At 53.8% G+C, this 20,668-nt stretch overlaps 1 protein-coding gene and 1 pseudogene across 1 annotated transcript in view; both read left to right on the top strand.

Moving 5' to 3' along the window:
- ATP2A3 (ATPase sarcoplasmic/endoplasmic reticulum Ca2+ transporting 3) overlaps positions 1-19,020 on the top strand; it is a 24,337-nt gene extending 5,317 nt beyond the window's left edge. Inside the window, exons 8-20 of the mRNA XM_006922408.1 lie at positions 1,557-1,699; positions 1,881-1,983; positions 3,208-3,339; positions 3,730-3,855; positions 4,988-5,206; positions 5,315-5,650; positions 7,408-7,628; positions 8,512-8,714; positions 9,322-9,407; positions 13,247-13,380; positions 13,802-13,919; positions 14,465-14,582; positions 17,526-19,020. Of these exons, the coding sequence (XP_006922470.1) occupies positions 1,557-1,699; positions 1,881-1,983; positions 3,208-3,339; positions 3,730-3,855; positions 4,988-5,206; positions 5,315-5,650; positions 7,408-7,628; positions 8,512-8,714; positions 9,322-9,407; positions 13,247-13,380; positions 13,802-13,919; positions 14,465-14,582; positions 17,526-17,545 (1,959 nt within the window). The 3' untranslated portion in view covers positions 17,546-19,020. The remainder of the gene's footprint in view (positions 1-1,556; positions 1,700-1,880; positions 1,984-3,207; positions 3,340-3,729; positions 3,856-4,987; positions 5,207-5,314; positions 5,651-7,407; positions 7,629-8,511; positions 8,715-9,321; positions 9,408-13,246; positions 13,381-13,801; positions 13,920-14,464; positions 14,583-17,525) is intronic.
- On the top strand, positions 12,006-12,122 carry LOC112471435 (annotated as a pseudogene).
- Positions 19,021-20,668: the final 1,648 nt, after the last annotated feature.

The raw sequence follows: 20,668 nt of genomic DNA, 5'->3' as shown, positions 1-20,668 counted from the left end.
TGGGGTCTCACTGGTGTTACTGTGTGATGTTTGGAGGCTGGGCTCCCTCTCTGGGCTGCTCCCTGGCTCCTTTTTAGCCAGGGATGGAGGAGAGAACTTGTGGGCTGCTCCATGGTGGGTAGCAGATACAGGTTTTCATGGGACAGAGCAGCAAAGCCTGGCTGGACATGCGTCACTAGGACCCTGGCAGGTCACTGGCCATCTGTGAACTTCAGTTTCTTCATCTGAAGTTTGGGCGTGCAAGCCCCGCCAGGTAATCTATAAATAAAGGACATAGGAGAGGGTCAAGTACAGTCTTGGCATCTGAACCAAGCTGGGCCTGGACCCAGGCTCTATCCTGCTCCACCATGACTCTCTGCAGTCAATGTGTGACAGGCATCTGTCACCAGATATGCCAGCTCCAGTGACCTGAGAAGGGCCAGAGCAGGAATTATTCATTCCTTGGTACTTGATCCCAGATCCTGGGCCTGCTGCCCACATGCTCCAGGGATTCTGGCTGAGACTCCTGCAGGCCTTTGGGGCAGAAGGGTAGATGGTGAAAGCTGTGAGTTTCCCACCTGTTCCAGGTTCCCCCATTGCTCCTCTCCCACCCCTGCTCCCATAGTCTGCCCGTTGGGCCTCAGAAAACCAGGTTCTGTGTCTGAGACCTTAAATCCCCATCAAAACCCATTAGAGGCTGCCACAGGGGAAGGGGCACCAGCAGCTCAATTGCATTGCTAAAAATCCTAGTAGGATTTGAACAGAGTGGTCCTTGACTGAAATAAAGACTTGAAAAGCACAGTCTAGGGAAGTTGTAGAGGGCTGAAAAACCTGACGTCTCAGAGACTGTGCTGGCTGGAGCACTGCCCACAGGAGCAGGGAGGAGAGCGAGAAGAAAAGGACATTTATTGAGCACCTACTGGGTGCTGGACTGGCCTTTGGTTTGGGAATGTACAGTGAGGTGATTTTCGGGATGCAAGAACTGTCTCCCTGGCAGAGCTGGCTGACAGACAAGAAAATGCTTCCCTGGGAGGGGTAAGCCCTCATCTGTGAGGTACACGGGTGGGGGTGGGTGACCCAGCTTGCCCTGTGGGGAGGAGCACACTGTCTGCAGACATCTTTGGGCAGGAGGGGTCTGCCTCAGAGCCCGGTATGAGTTTCCACCCCTGGAGGCTGGGAACTCATCCTCTTGAAGGCAAAGAGGGGCAGCTAGACTCTGATCACACTTTCTTCCCATGTTACCAGTGGAGAAACTGAGGCTCAGGTGCTCAGCGAGGGGTCACACAGTAAGGTGGGCAAGGACCCAGGCTTTGCCCCAGCAAAAGGCTCTGTCAATCTGGGAGCTGCCCCCAGAACAGTGAAGAGTCTGCCATAAACTCATCAGGGGTGCCTGCCCAGAGCAAATGGACAAGCCTGAGCTGGACACACCTAGGCAGAGCAGAGGGGCCCTGCCTCAGTCTGAACTCCATGCTCTTGCATTGCAGCTCCAAAACCCTGGGGGATAGAAGGCTACCAGCTCCCCTGGGGGCCTACAGGACCCAAGCTGGGGTCAGGCGTTATTCAGATTGGCTGTCCAGGGAGGAGGGAGGCAAGGGCCCACTTCAGCATTGCTCTGCGCTCCCCATCCCCAGATGTTCGTGGTAGCCGAGGTGGAAGCAAGTGCCTGCCGGTTGCACGAGTTCACCGTCTCGGGTACCACCTATGCTCCGGAGGGCGAAGTGTGAGTGCTGGACGTGCTGGGCAAGGGGGCTCCTGTGGGCTGGGTTTCCTGGTCGGACTGGGCTACATGCCACAGCTCTGAGAGCTGTCAATGAGCAAGGCCTCCTGGGGGTGGGGCCAAAAGGATGGGTGCCTCTCAGGGATGAGGCCAAGTCCCTTTTACTGACCTCCTGGCTCCTCAGGCGGCAGGGAGAGCAGCTGGTGCAATGCGGGCGGTTTGATGGGCTGGTGGAGTTGGCGACTATCTGTGCCCTGTGCAATGACTCGGCGCTGGACTACAACGAGGTGGCCCCTTCTCCTTTGCATGACCTCCCTCATATCCAAGCTGCTAGGACAGACCCTTGTCCCAGAGTATCAACGCTTTCAGGGTTGGTGGGCCCTGCCCCTTTGGGGTGCCACACTGCAGGAGCACTGCCACCCCTGCACATCCTCCACTGACACACCTCCCTCTTTCTCTGACTGGCTTCTGAACTGGGCCTGGGGGCTCTAGGGCTGTGGGGGACTGTAATGTAAGGTGCTGCCGGGCCTGAGGGAAGTGATTTGGGGTGTCAGACTAAGGGAGATGTTTAAAGCAGAAAGCACAGCCCAGAAAAGGCCCCCAGATCATAACAGACTCATGTGATTTAGGCACTGAGTTACCTTCCCTGTGGCTGGAGCAGTGGAATGGAGCACGTAGGATGCTCCTGTCTGAGGGGAAGGACTTGGCCATACTAAGTCAGGCCCAATGCCAAGCTGAGGGCAGATAGCCACCGAAGGGTTTTAAGCAGGGGAGTGATAATGGCCACATTTACATTTACAGATTACCTAGGCTTCAGTGTGGAGGACAGAACAGACAGGGCAAGACTGCGGCCAGGGACTCCTGTGTGGTCGTCCAGGACAGAGATGCTGGCGGAGTCCTGGGTCTCGGGGAGAGGGGAAAAAGCATAGGCTGGGGAGAGACTTTGGAGCCAAAATCCTGGGACTTGGTGACTGATTAAGTGAAAGAGAGGGTGGAGGTCTGGGTAGCTTCTGGTTGCTGTCCTGGCTGGGACTGTCGCTAAAGTGGCAAGTGTAGGGAGAAGAAGAGGTGGCATGAGGATCCCTAGGGAACAGAGTTTAATAGGTAGCAAGTGGACATATGGGCACGGAGCTTAGGAGAGATGGCAAGGCTGGCCTGGGCACTGGCAGCTGTGAGCATGTGAAAGTTGGCGGAGGCAGGGGGCATATGAGGTCTCAAGGAGAGATGGTGGGAGGGAAGGAACAGGGCCGGGACGGTAGGTTTTAGAAAGAGGAACCTGGCAATGATGGCCCTTGGTGTTGAGAGATGGGAGGGTTGGAAGAGAAGGTGAGCATCAGTGCCAGACACCACCCAGACCCCAGGTCAGCTGAGAAGAGCCCACAGGCCTGGTGCAAAAGAGGTTACAGATAACTCTGGCAGAGGGAGCTCTAAGGGAGTGAGTGGGAGATGAGGCTGGGAGCCCCTCTGGGGGTCACCTTGCCCCTCACTCCCTGTAACCTGGGCCTCGCCAGGCCAGGGGCGTGTATGAGAAGGTGGGAGAGGCCACGGAGACAGCCCTGACCTGCCTAGTGGAGAAGATGAATGTGTTCAACACGGACCTGCAGGCCCTGTCCCGGGTGGAGCGAGCTGGTGCCTGTAATGCGGTGAGTCGGGGGCTCAGGCCACAGGCCGCATGGCTGGCCTTCTGGGGCATCTGGAGAAGGGAGAGAGGAGAACGGAGTCTTGGGAGGCTTCTGAGAGGAGGAAGGACATCAGACCCTAGTAAGACTTGGCTAAGGAGAAAAGAGAGGGAAAGTCTGAGTGTGGTCGAGGACTTGGAGTTGGGAAATGCACAGCATGGTCAGGAAATGGCACCTTTTTTGGCCCTTCCAGGGCTGGTGAGGGAGATGGAGGCCTCAAATGCCAGGGTCAGAGAAGGATAGACACCATCCTGCAGGGAGCAAGAAGCTTTTAATGGGGCCAAGAGGCTGCTGAGAAAGCGGTGAGAGTTGCTGGCTCTGCCCTCCTTGCCCGCACCCACCTGGGCCTCACAGGTCATCAAGCAGCTGATGCGGAAGGAGTTCACCCTGGAGTTCTCTCGAGACCGGAAGTCCATGTCAGTGTACTGCTCGCCCACTCGCCCTGGCCCAGGTGCCCAAGGCAGCAAGATGTTCGTGAAGGTGAGACCTGCCTGACTGGCCTGGGGCCTCTGCATAACTGGGGTCCCTGGGGGACCTGTTCTCCAGTCCTCTGGAGAGCCATAGACTACAGCTGTGGGAGGCAAAGTGAGGTGCGAGGCCCATGATGAGTCCAGAGCGAGAGTACTCAGCCTGCTATGAGAAGCTGGGAGCAGATCCAGGATTGGTGAAGATAAATCTAGGGCCGGGGGCTCAGGCCTGCCCCTGGACATGGTCCCAGCTCTGGGCTGAGAAGCACTGCCCTGCCACATGACCTTGGGGTCACCCATGCTCCTCCATGGAGCCCCGTTTCCCCATCTGAACAGCAGGGCCAGGCTGCAAGTTCTCAAAAGCCTGTTGCCTCTGACGGGCTGTTGTTGCCATCTTTGGTGCTTCCTGTTCCTCCCGAGAGGAAAGGAGCCAGGCCTGTCCAGACCTCTGCCCACAGCACCTCCTGTTGCTGCTTTGGAACCTGAAATAGGAATCACAACCCACACTTTACCCTGCAGAGGAGTTTTTAGTCCCTTTTGAAATGAAAAGACTTCTGTATGGGGAGTTTGGGTCTCTTTAAAAACAGCAATGCCCTTTGGAGAGAGAGAGAAGGCACTGAAGGAATGTTCAGAGGCTATTCCCAGGCAAGGGGCGAGGTCCGAGGTGAGACCCCGAGGCCACCGAGGAGCCTGCCACCCCTGAAACAACCTTCCCAGGGCCACACCGACCACACCCTCTGTATGGCTCTATTTCTGGTCCCCAGGGAGAGCCCAGCCTGCCTCCCGCTGTTGAGCCCCCTGCAGAATTGGGATCCCAGGAGCATCGGGCTGGCAGAGAGGCATGACCTGCAGGAGGGCTGCCGTTCTCACCTCCACCCCCAAAATGCTACAGCAGGCCTTCTCAGCTACAGGCTGATGGGGGGAGGATGCCACCCCCTGCTCCCCCATTCCCTTTGGATTTTCTCACGGTGGGGTCCACTTGGTTCCCACTCTGAGCTTTCAAAGAATGGATTCCAATCTGTACTTTACTGTGTATCCCCTTCTGTGGCCTTTTCTTATACCTAGACCTCCATTTTCGCAATTGGGCAGGAGGGAGGGTAGGGCTCCTGGCTGACAAGTTGCCTCTCTCCTCCCCAACACTGCAGGGGGCTCCTGAGAGTGTGATCGAGCGCTGTAGCTCAGTCCGCGTAGGGAACCGCACAGTACCCCTGAACACCACCTCCAGGGAGCAGATTCTGGCCAAGGTCCGGGATTGGAGCTCAGGCTTGGACACTCTGCGCTGTCTGGCACTGGCCACCCAGGATGCACCCCCGCGGAAGGAAGACATGCGGCTGGATGACTGCAGCAAGTTTGTGCAGTATGAGGTGGGTGCCGGGGCAAGGCTGGGATCCGTGCATCTGTCTGCAATGGCTGGGCAGGTAGCAGGCTGAGGGCGGGCCCAAGCCCCACTTGCATCTGCCCCCTTCCTACAGACGGACCTGACTTTCGTGGGCTGCGTGGGCATGCTGGACCCTCCAAGGCCCGAGGTGGCTGCTTGCATTGCACGCTGCCACCAGGCAGGCATCCGTGTGGTCATGATCACAGGGGACAACAAAGGCACAGCTGTGGCTATCTGCCGTCGGCTTGGCATCTTCAGGGACATGGAGAATGTGGCTGGCAAGGCCTATACAGGCCGTGAATTCGATGACCTCAGCCCTGAGCAGCAGCGCCACGCCTGCCGCACGGCCCGCTGCTTTGCCCGTGTGGAACCTGCACACAAGTCTCGAATCGTGGAGAACCTACAGTCCTTTAATGAGGTCACTGCCATGGTGAGGCCACTAGATGGGAGCCTGGGGGAGGTGGTGAGGAGTGGAGAGAAGCATTTGGCATAGGGCTTGGAAAGAGCAGCCCGTGCAACCCCTCCTTCTGCTTCATTCTTATTTTTTCCAACATTTTCTTATGAAAAATTTCAAACAGAGAAATTGAAATAATTTTATAGTTAGTGTCTATATAGCCACCAGCCAAGTCTACAAATAACATTTTGTTATAATTGCTTTATCACATACCTATCCATCTGTCTCTCCTCAATCCCTCTTTTCTTAAATGCATTTCAAAGTAAGTTGTAGACATCAGTACACTTTACCTTCACGTATTTTAGAATGCATATTCTAGAGAGCACTATTTGTAGTTCTGTTTCTTTCTAATTTGAGTTAAAACTTGCACACAATGAAATGCACAACTTTTAAGCATGCCATTCATTTGGCGAGTTCTGATAAATGCGCATACCTGTGTCACCCAAATCCTTATCAAGATAGGGAATAGTACCATCAACCCATGAAGTCCCCTCATGCTCCTGCCCCATCAAGACCCTCTCCCACAATAGGCAACTGCTGTTCTGATTTTTTTCCACCAAAGATAATTTTGCCTGTTCTTGATTTTCATGTGAATGGAATCTGACAGTATGTACTCTTTTGTGTCTTGCTTTTTTTTGAGATTTATCTGTGTTGTTGCAGGTATCAGTAGCTGATTGCTTTTTAATTGTTGGGTAGCATTCCATTGTATGAGAATGCCACAGTTCATTTATCTTAATGTGTGGATGGACATTTGGTTTGGGCCTAGTTTTTGTTCTGTCTCATTTTTGATTGCTGACCTATTTGTCAACTCTTATCTGACTTTTGACCTAGAACTCACCCCTGACCTGGCCTCTGTTATTAATTTTACCTCCAGCCTAACCCAGTCCTTTGCCTTCACCTTAATCCTGACTTGTGGCTCACCCTTGGCCTGGATAATGAACTGGGTACCAACTTTGACTTGACTACAACTGAAACCTTGTTTTTGACCTTACTTTTGACCTTTACATAGAAGGTCCCAGACCTTGGCCATGACCCTCTTAATCTGATTCTATACTTTGAGCTCAACTTTGATATGGGTTCCAGTTTGACTTAGACCCTGACCTGACCTCTGACATTGATCTTGATATCCTCAATCCAACACTTTATAATTACCTCAACTTTGATCTGGCTTCCAATGTTGACCTTGATTGAACTCCAGCTTCAACCATGACAGCACTCCTGATACGGATTATAGCCTTGACTTGGCCTCTGCCTTTGACTTGACCTCTTACCTTAATCTAATTTTTAATCTTGAATCTGAGTCCAGTCTTGACCTTGACCTTGGCTCCAAACTTGCTACAACACCAACCTGGTCCTTGACCTGGGCCACGACCTTGACCCCTCATTCCTAACTTAAACTTAACTTTGTCCTTGACATCATTTTTATCTTCTCTCTCACATCCCACATGAATCTCATCCCCGCCCTCATCGTTGACCCACCCTCATGCCCATCCCCACCTCACCGTCATCTCTGGCCTTAGACCTGATCTTCCCAACTTTGTCCTTGTCTGCACTCCTTGCCTTCCTTTTAGCTTCCTCCCCAATTTCTCAGCTCATGACCTCACCATTCGTTCTGCCCAGCTGTCTGCTTCCTCAGGGACATCCCCAAATCTTGAAGATAGGCTGGGGTAAGGGAAGCTGGGGAGGTGAAAGGGAAATTTCTCAGGTGTGAACCCACCTAACCTGGCCTCCAGACTGGAGATGGAGTGAACGATGCCCCGGCCCTGAAGAAAGCGGAGATCGGCATTGCCATGGGCTCGGGCACAGCCGTGGCCAAGTCAGCGGCAGAGATGGTACTGTCAGATGACAACTTTGCCTCCATTGTGGCTGCGGTGGAGGAGGGCCGGGCCATCTACAGCAATATGAAGCAGTTTATCCGCTACCTCATCTCCTCCAATGTCGGCGAGGTTGTCTGGTGAGGCCCTGCGTTCTCTCCTCCCAGCTCTCTGGACAAGCTCTGTCCTTGAGACCAGGGAAATGCCTGTTTCTGAGATGGGGCTGCGGGGATGGAGAGACTCATGCCCTGCCCCGGCTGGGGCCTTCCAGGGTCCCACTCAGGTGGGCCAGGACAGGGACACCTTGTCATTCCCCAGAGGCCCCCAAGAAGGTACCTGAAAAGTCCCCTATCATCCCTCCAGTGGATTTTCAGAGTAGCACAAAGTGGGAGAACTAACCCCACCTTTGGGCAGTAATGTGTTCGTGTGTGTCCATGTAGTGTACACACAATGGTGTGTGCCTGAGTAAGAGATGTGTATATGTGTGTGCCTGTATCCTCTCATGCATCTTTGGGCATGAGAATAAGCACAGAGGATTTGTGCAGGTGTGTAATTGTATACACACTTAGGTTCACATGTGAGAGATGCCTGTGGGGAATAGTGAGCACATTTGCCTGGACATGTGAATTCTGCATCTCTGAATGTCAGGCAAGCGTGTAGGTGTTTGCTTGTTTTTGTGGTATTGTGTGGCCTGTGCTACTTTTTGCTCATGCCTGTAAACAAATGTGTAGGTGTTCAGGCATGCACTGTCCACATGTGTGTGTGCCCCAAAGAGGGCTATGTCCTAAATGGAGAAATTTAAATTGCAGATATGTCCAGGCTCCAGAGCTGGGACTGGGGGAGACAGGGTGGCACAGTGTGAGGCAGAGCTGTGAACACATACCTCTCACTTGCGCACACACATCAGAACTAGCAGAGCAAGGCGGGGCTGCTGAGGAGACTAGGTGGACTCCCTGGGTTGGCACGTGAGCAGGAGCTGGACCCTCCATTTGCAGCAGCTAGAGCCTGTGATTCTACTTCTAGCATCTTCCTCACGGCAATTCTGGGCCTGCCAGAAGCCCTGATCCCTGTGCAGCTGCTCTGGGTGAACCTGGTGACAGATGGCCTACCTGCCACGGCCCTGGGCTTCAACCCACCAGACCTGGACATCATGGAGAAGCTGCCTCGGAACCCTCGCGAGGCCCTCATCAGTGGTTGGCTCTTTTTCAGATATCTGGCTATTGGAGGTGAGCAGTGGGGTCCCAGACCTCAGTGGGGTTCCAGGACTTAGGAACCTGTATCAATTAGGCAGACAGTATGACTCAGCCTGGCTCATGCCAGAAGAAACTCTGTAGGCTTATTTAACTGATAAGACTAGATAGAGCATGCCTCAGGCAGGTATAGCTAGATCAAAGCCTCAGACATATAGTATCACTGCCATATTTTGGCTCTGCCTGAGTTCTATTCTCAGGCAGGTGCCTCTTGAGTGGCAAAATAGCTGTTGCAGCTCCAGCCCTCACACTTACTCCATTACAACCCCAAATTCAACAGAAGAGAGCCTTTTGTCATACTACTCTCTCAGTATATGATAAAAGTCTCAGTCTTGTTCTCATTGGCCTAAATTTGGTTATCTGCTTATCTCTTAGCCAATCACTGTGGCCGGGGGTATGACAGATGCTGATTGCCAATCAAGGCTCACCACTGGCCCTAGGAGAGGAGCCTGCGAATCACGTGGTTAAGAGAGGGAGAGAATGGTTCCCTGACAGAAATTCAGGGAATTATTAGGAAGGGGAAATGGATGCCAAAAAGCCACATTTGTCCACTGTAGCGGGTTTCCTCCTGCCCTCCCTGCAGTGTACGTCGGCCTGGCCACAGTGGCTGCTGCCACCTGGTGGTTCCTGTATGATGCCGAGGGACCTCACATCACCTTCTACCAGCTGGTGAGCAAGTGACAGCCAGGGAACTTGTTGGGGTTATTTCTGAGGTAGAACTCACAGCCAAGTTGTTGGAGTTCCAGGAGAAAGGGGTCCTGAACCCCGTGGTTGGCCAACGGCTATTCCGCCCCACCCCATTCACATATATAGGCATCCACCTAAGGAGCCAGGCTCAGAAGCCATGGGAAACCTAGAGAGAGTAGCATAGTTCCCAAACCAGAGAAGAGGCTACTCTCTTTCCCATTCATTTAGTTAGGGGGAACCAAGGGGCATAACTACCCACAAGTGTTGTCTTTATTGGGGAACCCCAAAACATTGACATCTCAGAGATATGAACCCCTAAATGGTGGAACTTGAGGTCAAACAGGAAATCAGGAATCTGCCAGGCTCTCCCCATCCCCATAAACCAACTGACCTTTTGAAGTCACCTGGCTGACAAGTGTCCACCATGGGACTGTCCTCGCTCAGCACATCTCTAGAAGCAAGCAAAGAGACCCCTCAGACGCTATCTGTCAGCCTGTCTCTGTCTGAGCAGCCAGCCAATGCACCTTCTTTGCTTAAAAGAGCTTTCGCGGTGGTTTTGGCAAAGCCAGCTGTAGGTTTCTCATTTAAAGCCTAGAGATGCAGAGATGCAGAATTTTCTTTCTCTGAGTGGGCCTGCCTTTGCTACTTTCTTGTAGATAGAAGAGCTCCAGGGAGGCACCCTGACTTCCTGCTCCATCCCTGAGAGTGTTGGGGGACCACCCTGAGGGCAGTGTGAGGGCTGGGTTACCATCACTGGTTGTCTTCCCTTGGAAGGCTGAGATTTCGTGGATTCTGCAGCATTCACATCTAGGTCAAGGCAGCCCAGGGGCCAAGGGGATGCTTTCCTGGCACCCTCCAGCCCTCCCCCTTCTGACAGCAGTGCAGAGCATGGGCTCAGTTCTCATCCCAGAGGTCGGTGCCCCCAGCCCTTGGCCAAAGGCTCCCGCCAGCCTCAGGCACCTCTGCTCATGTAGTGCCAGCGGTAGCAGCAGGGTGGAGATGGGGCTGTGCTGACCATCCTGCAGCTGTCTTCTTCCAGCCCTGTCTCTGTTGCCATTTTTTATATTGCGGATCCCAAATCTCTTAAGGACCTATCCCCACCTCCAACCTTTCTTCTGAGCCCAGCTCCATTTATCCAGCTGGCTACCTCCTCTGGGATGTCACACAGGCCCATTGCACTCACCAAATCCAAAATCATCTTTTCCCTAAGTAACTTCTCTCCTCCATCCCCATCTCAGTTTTACTGCCTGTTACCCAAGCCAAACACCTGAGGGTCGTGCCAGGCACACATCCCACACCCACTGCCAATCAGTCCACAGTCCCCTTGGTGCCACCTTCCCAACAGTTGTCAGGTCACCCAATTTTTCATTTATCTGCTTGGTCAAGTATCAGCTATTAGGCACTGACTGTGTGCCATGCACAAATTACTAGGGCTACGGCAGTGATGGAGCAGGCAGAGTCTCTGCAAAGAGCTTACAGTCTGGTGGGGTAGAGCCATGGATATGGGCAGTCACATTTCAAGGTGAGAAGTTCTTCAGCAGAAAAAAGTCTTGAGATTCAAGGAGGATCCCATAACCCATGGTTCCTGGAATAAGTTGCCAGAAGGCAGCAGAGTGGTTAAGAGCACAGAGCCTGGAGCCTGGATCCAGACTGCAGGTTCACACCCTAGTTCTACCACGCTTTAGCTGTCTGACTTTAGACAGGCTATTTAACCTCTCTCTCTTGGTTTCCTCATCTGTAAAATGGGTAACAGTCCCTACCTCAGAGTTATTGAGAATTAACTGAGTCAGTACTTGTAAAGTGCTTAGACTAACACCTGGCACATAACAAAAGCTATGTGAGTGTTGGTTAAGTTCATTGAACCCAGAGGGGCCTTATAGGATAAGGTAAATAGGAAATAGCCAGGGAGGCAAAGGGAAGGTATAGGCAGAGTACTGGATTTACCCAAAGAAGCAGGCTCCCACTTCCACAGGGACTCATGATGAACCCAGGAGCAGAAGTTCCAGCTCTGAGCACTTTCTAATAAGTTCAGGAGGCCACACTGTGACCCATGACCTGGGATATAATGTGGCAGGTGCTCACTGGTAAAACCCAGAGGGTCTGAACCAGGCAGGGTATTAATGGCAAGAGCAACAGATCTATTGAAACATCTTGACGTGATCCTGTTCAGATTTCTTCCCTGTGCACATGCATAAGGATGTAAGCATTCACATGCTCGAGTGGGAAATGTGTACACTGTGTGTGTGTGTGTACATGTGTACATAGGCCATTTAGGATCTGGGAGGCAGGGCCTGATGGTAAGGACACTACTAACAGGAGCATTTGGTCTTCTTGGCCACTAGGTGGGTTCAGTTTAGAACATTTTCTCTGCTCTATGATCATTGCCAAGTAAAAAGATGTGTACTTATCCCAAATCCTAGAATTTGGTTTTTGGAGAAAATCCCACTGTTGATTTAAATAAGATTCTCCATTTTTTTGTTGAAAGAAATCTAGGACATGGTTCCATAGTGTAGCGGTTAGCACATCTGCTTTACACACAGAAGGTCCTGGGTTCATGCCCCAGTGAAGCCATGGTCCGTGGTCTACGGCCATGCCACCCTGAATAAACCTGATGTCACATCTCGGAAGCTAAGCAGGGTTGGGCCTGCTGTTAGTACTTGGATGGGGGACCACCCAGGAAGACCAGTGCTGTAGGCATAAATAATAAATAAATAAGAAATCTAGCTAAGCCGTAGTTTATAATTTTTCATCCTGCATGAGAGAGAAGGGGAAAGTGCTAGCAGCCCCTTCTGCCCAACAGTCACCTTACCCCGATTTACGCAGTGTGGGAAAACGGAGGTATTTACTGGGCAGAAAGACAGCTGGTTGTTTTATAGGTTTCTCTTTGAGGGTTATTTCACAGCATGTAGACTCAGTTTAGAAATACCCTTAGCTTAAAAGATCTCTGAGTTCAGATGAGACTCCTGAGGACAGATTTATGTTCCAGGAGAACAGAGCTGTTTAGCGGTTATGCGTGTTCACATTCATCCCGTGTTGCAGAAGAGAACAAGACAGAAGTTCTCAGACATGGCCTCAGTTCAACATCTTGTCACAGCAAGATTCTGTGAGCGAGATTTAGGAGCAGGAAGAAATTTCCCCTGGGGCTTGAGGGATGAGAACCACTTTCTTATTCAGTTCTGAGAGCCACTTTCTTATCTAGTTCTGAGAGATTCTTGTTAATTACTAAGAAACTGTAGTAAGCCTGCACGTGGCATTTCATTAGTTTATGTCATAAGCAAAAGACAAGCCTGCAGAGTTTGATTTCAATGCAGAAGTTGAAGGCGGTATGAATGGAATTTAATTTAACAATGGTGAATGGAACACGTGTAGCCTTCATCTTCTACCCATCAAAGGTGAATTCTATTTCAAGCATAATTTCATGATTGGTTTCACATGCATTTACTTATTTAGTGGTCTCAATCATTTCCACTCCTGCACCTCCAATACTCAGCCTACCCACTCACCCCTGTGCACTTTCAGGGAAAATCTTGGACCCTCTCCCTGATCCCAGGGCCCCCTCCTATCCTCCCCAGTCTGATGCCAGCTGCTCTCCCTCTGTCCCACGGTACCCCTGCCCCAGAACAGTCTGACCTTCTCCCTGGCACAGTGCAGGCCATCTGCCCCCATCCTGGGGTAGCACCCCTCTCACAGCTCACTGGTTGTGTATTGAGTCCTCATATGTGGGCCACAGGTATGGTGAGGCTTCCCTCTTCCCATACACCGGCCCCTCCTCTGACTGCTGTTCTCTGCGACCCCACCCAACCCCACCACGGTGCCCGCAGAGGAACTTCCTGAAGTGCTCTGAGGACAACCCACTCTTCGCCGGCATTGATTGTGAGGTTTTCGAGTCACGCTTTCCCACAACCATGGCCTTGTCTGTGTTGGTGACCATTGAAATGTGCAACGCCCTCAACAGGTGGGCTGGGCAGAGGCACTGGGAGCAGAGGGTGAGGGGGCTAAGAATCAGGTTAGAGATGTCTAGGATTGGGGTCTGAGGGTCAGGAGGTCCAAGATTGGGATCTGACAGTCCATAGGGCCAGAATTGGGATCCAGGGAACAATGGGGGCCAAGATTGGGGTCTGAGAAATATAGGGACCAGGATTGGGCCTGAGAGAAAGAGAAATGGGGAAATGGGACAGGACAGGCCCCTGGGGGCTGAGCGGGCAGCTGTGACACCCCTCCTGGCTGTGGTAGCCTCCCAGAAGTGCTCTAGCACTTCGATCCAATTAGGGAAATGCTGAGGCTCAGGCCTGCACCTCCACATGGAGGGCGGATGAGTACCCACAGCAGGGCCTGTATGCGTCCTGGCCCTCGGTGAGTGCCCTGTGTCCTTGCAGCGTCTCGGAGAACCAGTCGCTGCTGCGGATGCCGCCCTGGCTGAACCCCTGGCTGCTGGCAGCTGTGGCCATGTCCATGGCTCTGCACTTCCTCATCCTGCTGGTGCCGCCCCTGCCCGTGAGTCACCCTCCTGCCCTACTCCCCTTCCCTGGCTCCTGGGGTGACAGGATCCAAATCATCCTCTGACATAAATCCCAGGGCTAGTTGCTGGGCCTTTCCGGGCCCCTTTGAAATGAGAACCCCTGGAGGATCCCGGTGGGGGTGGGGGTGGGGAGGTTCAGAGGTGCTCACTACATGTACCCTGTGCTTGGACCCTGGGCAGCCACCATCCTCCAGATGTGTCCCCACCTCAGGAGTCCCCAGACTTGGGGAGCAGAAGAGGTGGGGAATCTCCCTAGGCTGGGGCAGGAGGAATGACTCCACTTTTTCCCGGTGCGGAATCCCTCCCGCCTCCCACCAGGACCAATGGGATTCGGTCCTGTGAGTGAGGGCTGGGGAGAGTACTTCAGGCAGAGGAAGTGGGGTGGATAAAGATCTGGAGGTGGGACCTCCAGGGGCATCTCGGACACGCTCACGAAGAGTCCGTTGTAGCTTGAGTGATGAAGCAAGTAAATTGCAGGGCACTGGGCAGTCCTTCCTTTAACCAAACCTTCCCCCTCCAGCTCATTTTCCAAGTGACCCCGCTGAGTGGGCACCAGTGGGTAGTGGTGCTCCAGATATCTCTGCCTGTCATCCTGCTTGATGAGGCTCTCAAGTACCTGTCCCGGAACCACATAGATGGTGAGTGGGAGGCCCCAACCCCTCCTGCCCTGCCCACCTCTGCTGTCAGGCTACAGAGGGCCGGTGCCAGTGTCGTTCTCCCTGACTGTGTGGGGCGAGGTGCTCTTGGGTCACCAAGTGGAGGACCTTAAGGGGCTCTGGTAGCTGTGACCTGAGGTGTCTATAGGGGCCAGGGCCCTGGACTCACTGGTCAGCCAGCAGGAGCACTGCTCAGGGCCATGCTGCCTCACCCTCCTCACTGCCACCAACCTTGCATGGCTAGGCTCACTGTGCCCTCCCTGGGCCCGGACCTCCCAGGCTTCTGACGTCTGTGAATCTGGCCTGTCTTTATCCAGGCATTTTCAGGACAGTCTCCCAGGCATGGAGTAGGCAGCCACTGACCACTTCCCAGACCCCAGACCACACCGGGTTGGCCTCATTGGTGTCATCTTGTGGGTGCGTGGAGTGTGCGGGGGAGTCTCCGTTTCTGTGTTCACAGCTCTGGGTCTGCCTTAACCCAGAATTGAGAACAGAATGGCAGGGGTTGGGGAGGGGGCCGGTGTGTAGAGGAGCAGCCTGGGTCATGGCATCCATCTGCCTGCCTTCTTCAGGGGCCCTCAGAGAGTGGGTGATTCTGCCCTGCAGCATCTTTATCATTGTCAGAGCTGCCCAGAGAGGGAGGAAACAGGGGTGAGAAACTGGTTCCTGGGAGTTGGAGCCCTGGCAAGGCCGCTACAAAGTCCCAGGTTAGGCCCAGCAATGGCTGAGGCCTGTGCTGGGGCAGCTGGGTCCCTCAGAGCCACCTCTGGCAGGAATGTATCTCAGCTCCAGGGGAGGGTGCCTGGGGGCTATAAATAGATCCCGTGCCTATCATTCCACAGGGGCCAAGGCAATCAATCGGCCCCCATCTCCCAGGCTGGCCAGCCCTCCTGGGTGCCGCAAATATTTTCTCTTATTATAAAGGCTGAAACAAGTTGTTCTCCTCACTCTCTTTGGAGAAGTTGGCCCACCACAGGTCTGTCCAGAGGGAAACCTGGCATATGGGAGTGAGGGGCTCATGAGGGGGTTGTTCAACCAAAGCAAGGCCAACTGGGGCCCAGGGTAGGGTAGGGGGAGCCAGATAAGGCATTCTGACCCCCCTTTGTGGCTCTTTCTTACCTATCCTCTGTGGACACTCCTGGGGAGGTGAAGACAGGGACATGGATCTGTTGCCTGAAACTCCATCCATAGTAGCCCAAGGCATCCCCAGCTCTGGCCGGAGCACAGGGGTGGTCTACCAGGAGATCGCCTGGCCACCCTCAACCACACTGACTCACCTGTGAAGCCAGACCTCTGGGGACATGGGCGGCCGGGGCAGCTTCTCTGTCTTCCTCAAGAGCCTTCCCTAAGTGGCCACAACTGCCAAGGTGGTGGCGGGGGGGAGCGGGCGGGGGGAGCGTGGAGGGTCCAGCATATTTTCTTGAGAAAACTTAAAAGTGGGAAAATTTCTCGGCCAGCAGGGAAAGCCTGTGTCTTGGACACCGTCCAGCACTGGCTGCTGGACAGTGGAGGGGCCCGGGCCTGGGTGCGGGGAGTAGCTCCTAGCAAGATATGGCAGATTAGAAGGGCTGGGGCTGGGTTAGGGGTGGTTTCTAGAAAAGGTGGGGTTTGAGCAGAGGTTTGAGAGGGGAGAAGGAGCCTCATGGAGAAGGAGGGGCTAGGTGAGCATGGCTTGGCATCTCTAGTGGGGCTGGGGCTTGGAGTGCAGGGTAGAGAGGGGAAGCAAGAGCCTCAAATACCAAGATAAGGATCCTGGACATTATCCTCAGGGTATGGGAGCCACAGAAGGGTGGAAGTATAAGAGGGTCTTGGGTGACCATGGAGGACAGACAGGATGGGGTGTGACTAAAGGCGAGGAGGCTGGTGAGCTGCGTTGAGTTGGTCAGGAGAGGAGCTACTGAGTCCCAGCCTGGGGAGAGCTGGTCCCACCTCCACCTCCACCTCCACCTCCACCATTAACCTGAGATGTTGACCATGATCCCAGGGAGGTGTGGCTTTAAAGGGAGGTGCCCTGCAGTCCCTGAGAGCCCAGACAGCTCTGCCCTGTACAGCTGTAGTCCCTGGGGCCTCCTAACCAGACGGAGCAGGGGTGAGAGACAGGACCCTGTTATGTTCCCAAGCCAGTCTGGTGCCCTTTTAGGGAAGTTTTCCTGAGTCCTGATGCTCGTGGTTTCCCTGTGATTTATGAGGGATGTGTCCTGGGGAGAACTGTGGATGCTGGGTCAGCCCCAGGGGGTTGGGGGGATCCTCTTGCCCCACCTCCTGGCTCTCCCCAGGTGTGGCTGAGCAGCTGTCAGAGGCCTGCGAGCTGGGCTGAGGGGAGGAAAACCCTGAAGAGGCTGAGTAGGGACAGATCTAGGAAGGTCCAGGATACAGGAGGGCTTACACTTTATTCTGAGGGCAGTGGGAACCATCAAAGGAGATGATGGGCTGGATTTGTAGTGTGATGCCAGGGGCAGGAGGGTAATGGTAAGGTAAGATGGAAGCCGAGGGCAGGGCTCAGAGGCCTTGAGCCCTGCGTGGGCAGTGGAGAAAGAGACGAGTTCATGAGATGTAGGTGGTGAAATCAGTAGGCCTGGGTATATGGGATGGAGATGTCGCACATGCCATGGTTTCTGGACCTTGTGATGCTGGGTGGTGGTTCTTCAAACTAAAAACATGAGGAGACTGCATTGGGGTAGGCTAGGGGCTTGAGGGAAGCAGTGAAGTGCAGGAGGCCCAGGGGACACCCGGGAGAATGTGTCTGGGCAGCAGCTAGACACATGGGGCTGCAGCTCAGGAGATGCAGAGGGGCTGGGGATCGACTGAGTGTTGTCATGGCAAAGTGGGATTGTCCTGGGAAAATGGAGACTGGAAGGGCCAGAAGGAACCAGCCTGGATGTGTGCTCTCATACACCATAACATACCCTCGTGTTTTTCTTCCAGAGGAAAAGGACCAGAAGTGAGTGCTCAGAGCTGAGTGGAGTCTCCAGTGTGTACCTCGGGCTGATGGTGCCCAAGCGTTTGCCCCACTCCCTGCCCTGCTACCATGCTCACCTGCTTGCTCGCCGGGCCTTACCGAGTCTGGATTGGCCACCCCAGACCCAGTCCCGGGTTCGCTATCCCCACTTCCATCTGCCTGGGGGCTCTGTGCTTCATGTCTCGGGCTCTCCTGGGAAGTTCAACCCTGAATTTCTGGCCTGGGAGGGGCCTGCCCAGAAGCCAAAGTTGGCAGCCGATCTAGAGTTACAGAGCCCTACACACCCAAATCCATGAGCACATTCTGGAGCCTGCTCCCGCTTGCTTGGAGACTGGGTATTATTTGGTAACCAGAGCCTCTGTGCTGATGGAGGATGCCTGGAGACCACTCTCGCCACTAATCTCAGAGCCTGGTCTGGGGCCTGGTCAGCTGGGGGTGGGAAGGGGGACATCCGGGACATCTGGGTCCAGCTGTGCACAGCAAGTGTGGGTAGCCCCCCTCCGCTCCTCTGCTTCCACAGAGTTGGCTCATGAGGACTTGAGCCTCTTTCTGTTTATATATGTAGGGAGTTGAAAGGTCAGAGAGAGGGACACAGGAATGGGGGAGGGGACCGAGCAAGGACTCTCTTTCACTTCTAGACTAGCCTGCCTCGGCTCGGTTCACTTCTAGACTCAGTTTTCCTGCCCTAAGCAAAGAAGGCATGCCCTCTCGATGCTGCCTGGTATGCTGAGCAGGGGCCAGATAGGCCCTCTGTGTGTCTGGCACCTGAAACCATAGACATCCTTGGGTTTTGGACCACTGTGTCCTACCACCCCAACCCCACGCTTAACCATCTCGAGGTCTACATGGCTGGGTGATTCTGAGTCCCTGGACTCGGCCTCACTCTTTGCCCCCAGCCCCACACACCCATGAGCTGAAAGGATGTCACTCAGAATGGCTAGTTACGTAAGGGGCCTTCCTCCCTCCTTGCTGGAGGAATGTGTGTCCATATGGATCATGTCAGACGATTGGAAAAAAGCATTTGATGGACAGAAATGTTCTCTTAACTCAGCTTTTGCCCCTTTGGCAAAAATTAGTTGTAGAAGAAAGCAGTGAGTAAATGACTATGTGTCCTTGCCCTTCCTACAGAGTATACAAAGTGATTATTTTATATGTAAATCAAGACTCACATCCCTGTCCTAGTTCCCAGAATCAAAGCCCCCTCAGTCTACCTTACAGACAAATGGGCTCCAGGGCCTGTGGCTCCTTCGCACACCCTTGCTCCCTGCTCTGGCTCGCGGGTTCTGGAGGGGCTGTGAGAGAAACGGAGTTGGGCTGGGTCTTCCTGGTGCGAGCAGACATTTTCTGCTGCTTTCCTGCTGGGGGAAGGGAGATCTTAGTGGGAGGGGTGGGGCAGGACCCTGTACCCATCTGCTGACATACAGTTTGGTAGAGAAATAAAGGTTGAGTGCCTGGGGCACCGGAGGACTGTCAGTGTCTGTGTTGCTGGATTTTTTTTTCTGCCCATTTGGTGTTTACCTGGGGTACTCACCCCTCCCCCAGGAAATGCGAGCAAAAGTCTGAAGTTCTCACATCGCCAGCCAAAGATTGTCTTCCTCCGATACCAAATGCAGGAGAGGCACTGACTTCCTGAGCCACGTCTAAATGGCAGAGGCACCACTGCCTGTGCCTCCCAGGGACAGCACTGGACAGTTTATGCGTGTGTTCAAAGGCCTTTATACATATTACAATTCACTTGTCACGGCTGAGGAAACACCCTGGGAGGGCCTCATGACTTGGCCTGGGGCAGTGCTGGGCCTGCAGCCTGAATATCAGGGGCCCCTTGTACTCCATAGAGGGGTCCCCAGCCCTGGCTGTTCTGTGAGTGCTGTATCTCCCTGGGGTTTCTTTCCTGCTTTATTTCCTTCTCTTCAAACTCGGATACTGTCCACTTCTTGGCCTTCCAGGTCCAGCTCAAATGTATCTTCCCAAGGCTTCCCTCAGCTCACACTGTCCAGAAGCTTTTGCCAGGCTGCTTGAGATTAACTCCTGACTTTCCCAGGTGACCCTACCCCCTGGGAGCGGGGGATCTGGGAAGGAAATAGCCATGTCCCACCCCACCCCCTCCTGTCTCTACCCTCTGGAGTGAAGACTTGTGAAGGTTCTATATGTAATACTCTAACCAACCGCCTTGGGAAGGGGGTGAAGGCCTTGCCCACAGGGGCAGGACTGACCACATAGTTTGCAGGGCTCAGTGCAAAATGAAAATGTGGAGCCCCTTGTCTAAAATTAAGAATTTTATAACAGAAACAGCAGAGCATTAAGCCAAACATGGCCTTTCTGAGTACAGGGAGGGCCCTGCTTGACTGCACAGGTCACACGTCCATGAAGCCAGATATGACTGGAGGAGACATGGCCCACCCTTAAGAGCTCCCAGGGTTTAGTTGGGGTAGGGGGTGGAGGGCAGGATTTGACACATAGTTTACAGAGGAGCCAGGACTGGGGCAGAATGGTTCTCCCTTCTACAAGACCTTTAAGACCACAAAAACCTTGTCATCCTCCTCATCTCCAGGATACTCACCCAGCTCCATGAGGTGGGCCGGGCAGGGTTAAGGCCTCCATCTCACAGGTGAGGTTTCAAGGCCCTCTGAGAGTCTGGCCATCTGGCTGGCCTCATGGTGGATAGGCAGGACACGGAGCTAGCATGGGCCCAGGGGGCTTGTGTAGGAGGTGAGCTGGCTGGCTCCCGCTCTCCCAGCAGTTGCTGAGGCTCACAGCCAGGCCTGCTTGAATCCAGCCTTGTCCAGCCCACAGCATGGAGCCCGGCAGGCCAAGATGGAGCGGCCAAGGAAAACAGAGGTTTCCCACCTCACTGCCGCTTGCCAGGGGCAGGAGGGAATTCCAGGGCAAGCCCCGGCACACTTCCCACTGGCTCAGGGGTGACAGCTGCCAAAACACCCATGGCCTCCCCTTGTCCCCTCAGGACTTTGTGCTCCCCATGCCCCCATGCTACATCCCTTAGGAGGTAAGGAGAATCCCGTTCAGGTCACTTTGGGGGAAATGGAGAGTCAAAAACAAAATGAAGACATAATGTTCACACAGATCTGAACCCAAGTGTGCATAGCAGCTT

This window comes from Pteropus alecto, unplaced genomic scaffold, assembly GCF_000325575.1.
Source record: "Pteropus alecto unplaced genomic scaffold, ASM32557v1 scaffold398, whole genome shotgun sequence".
Classification (NCBI taxonomy): domain Eukaryota; kingdom Metazoa; phylum Chordata; class Mammalia; order Chiroptera; family Pteropodidae; genus Pteropus; species Pteropus alecto.
The sequence above is the reverse complement of the archived record's forward strand: the minus strand, read 5'-3'. Positions and strand labels throughout refer to the sequence as shown.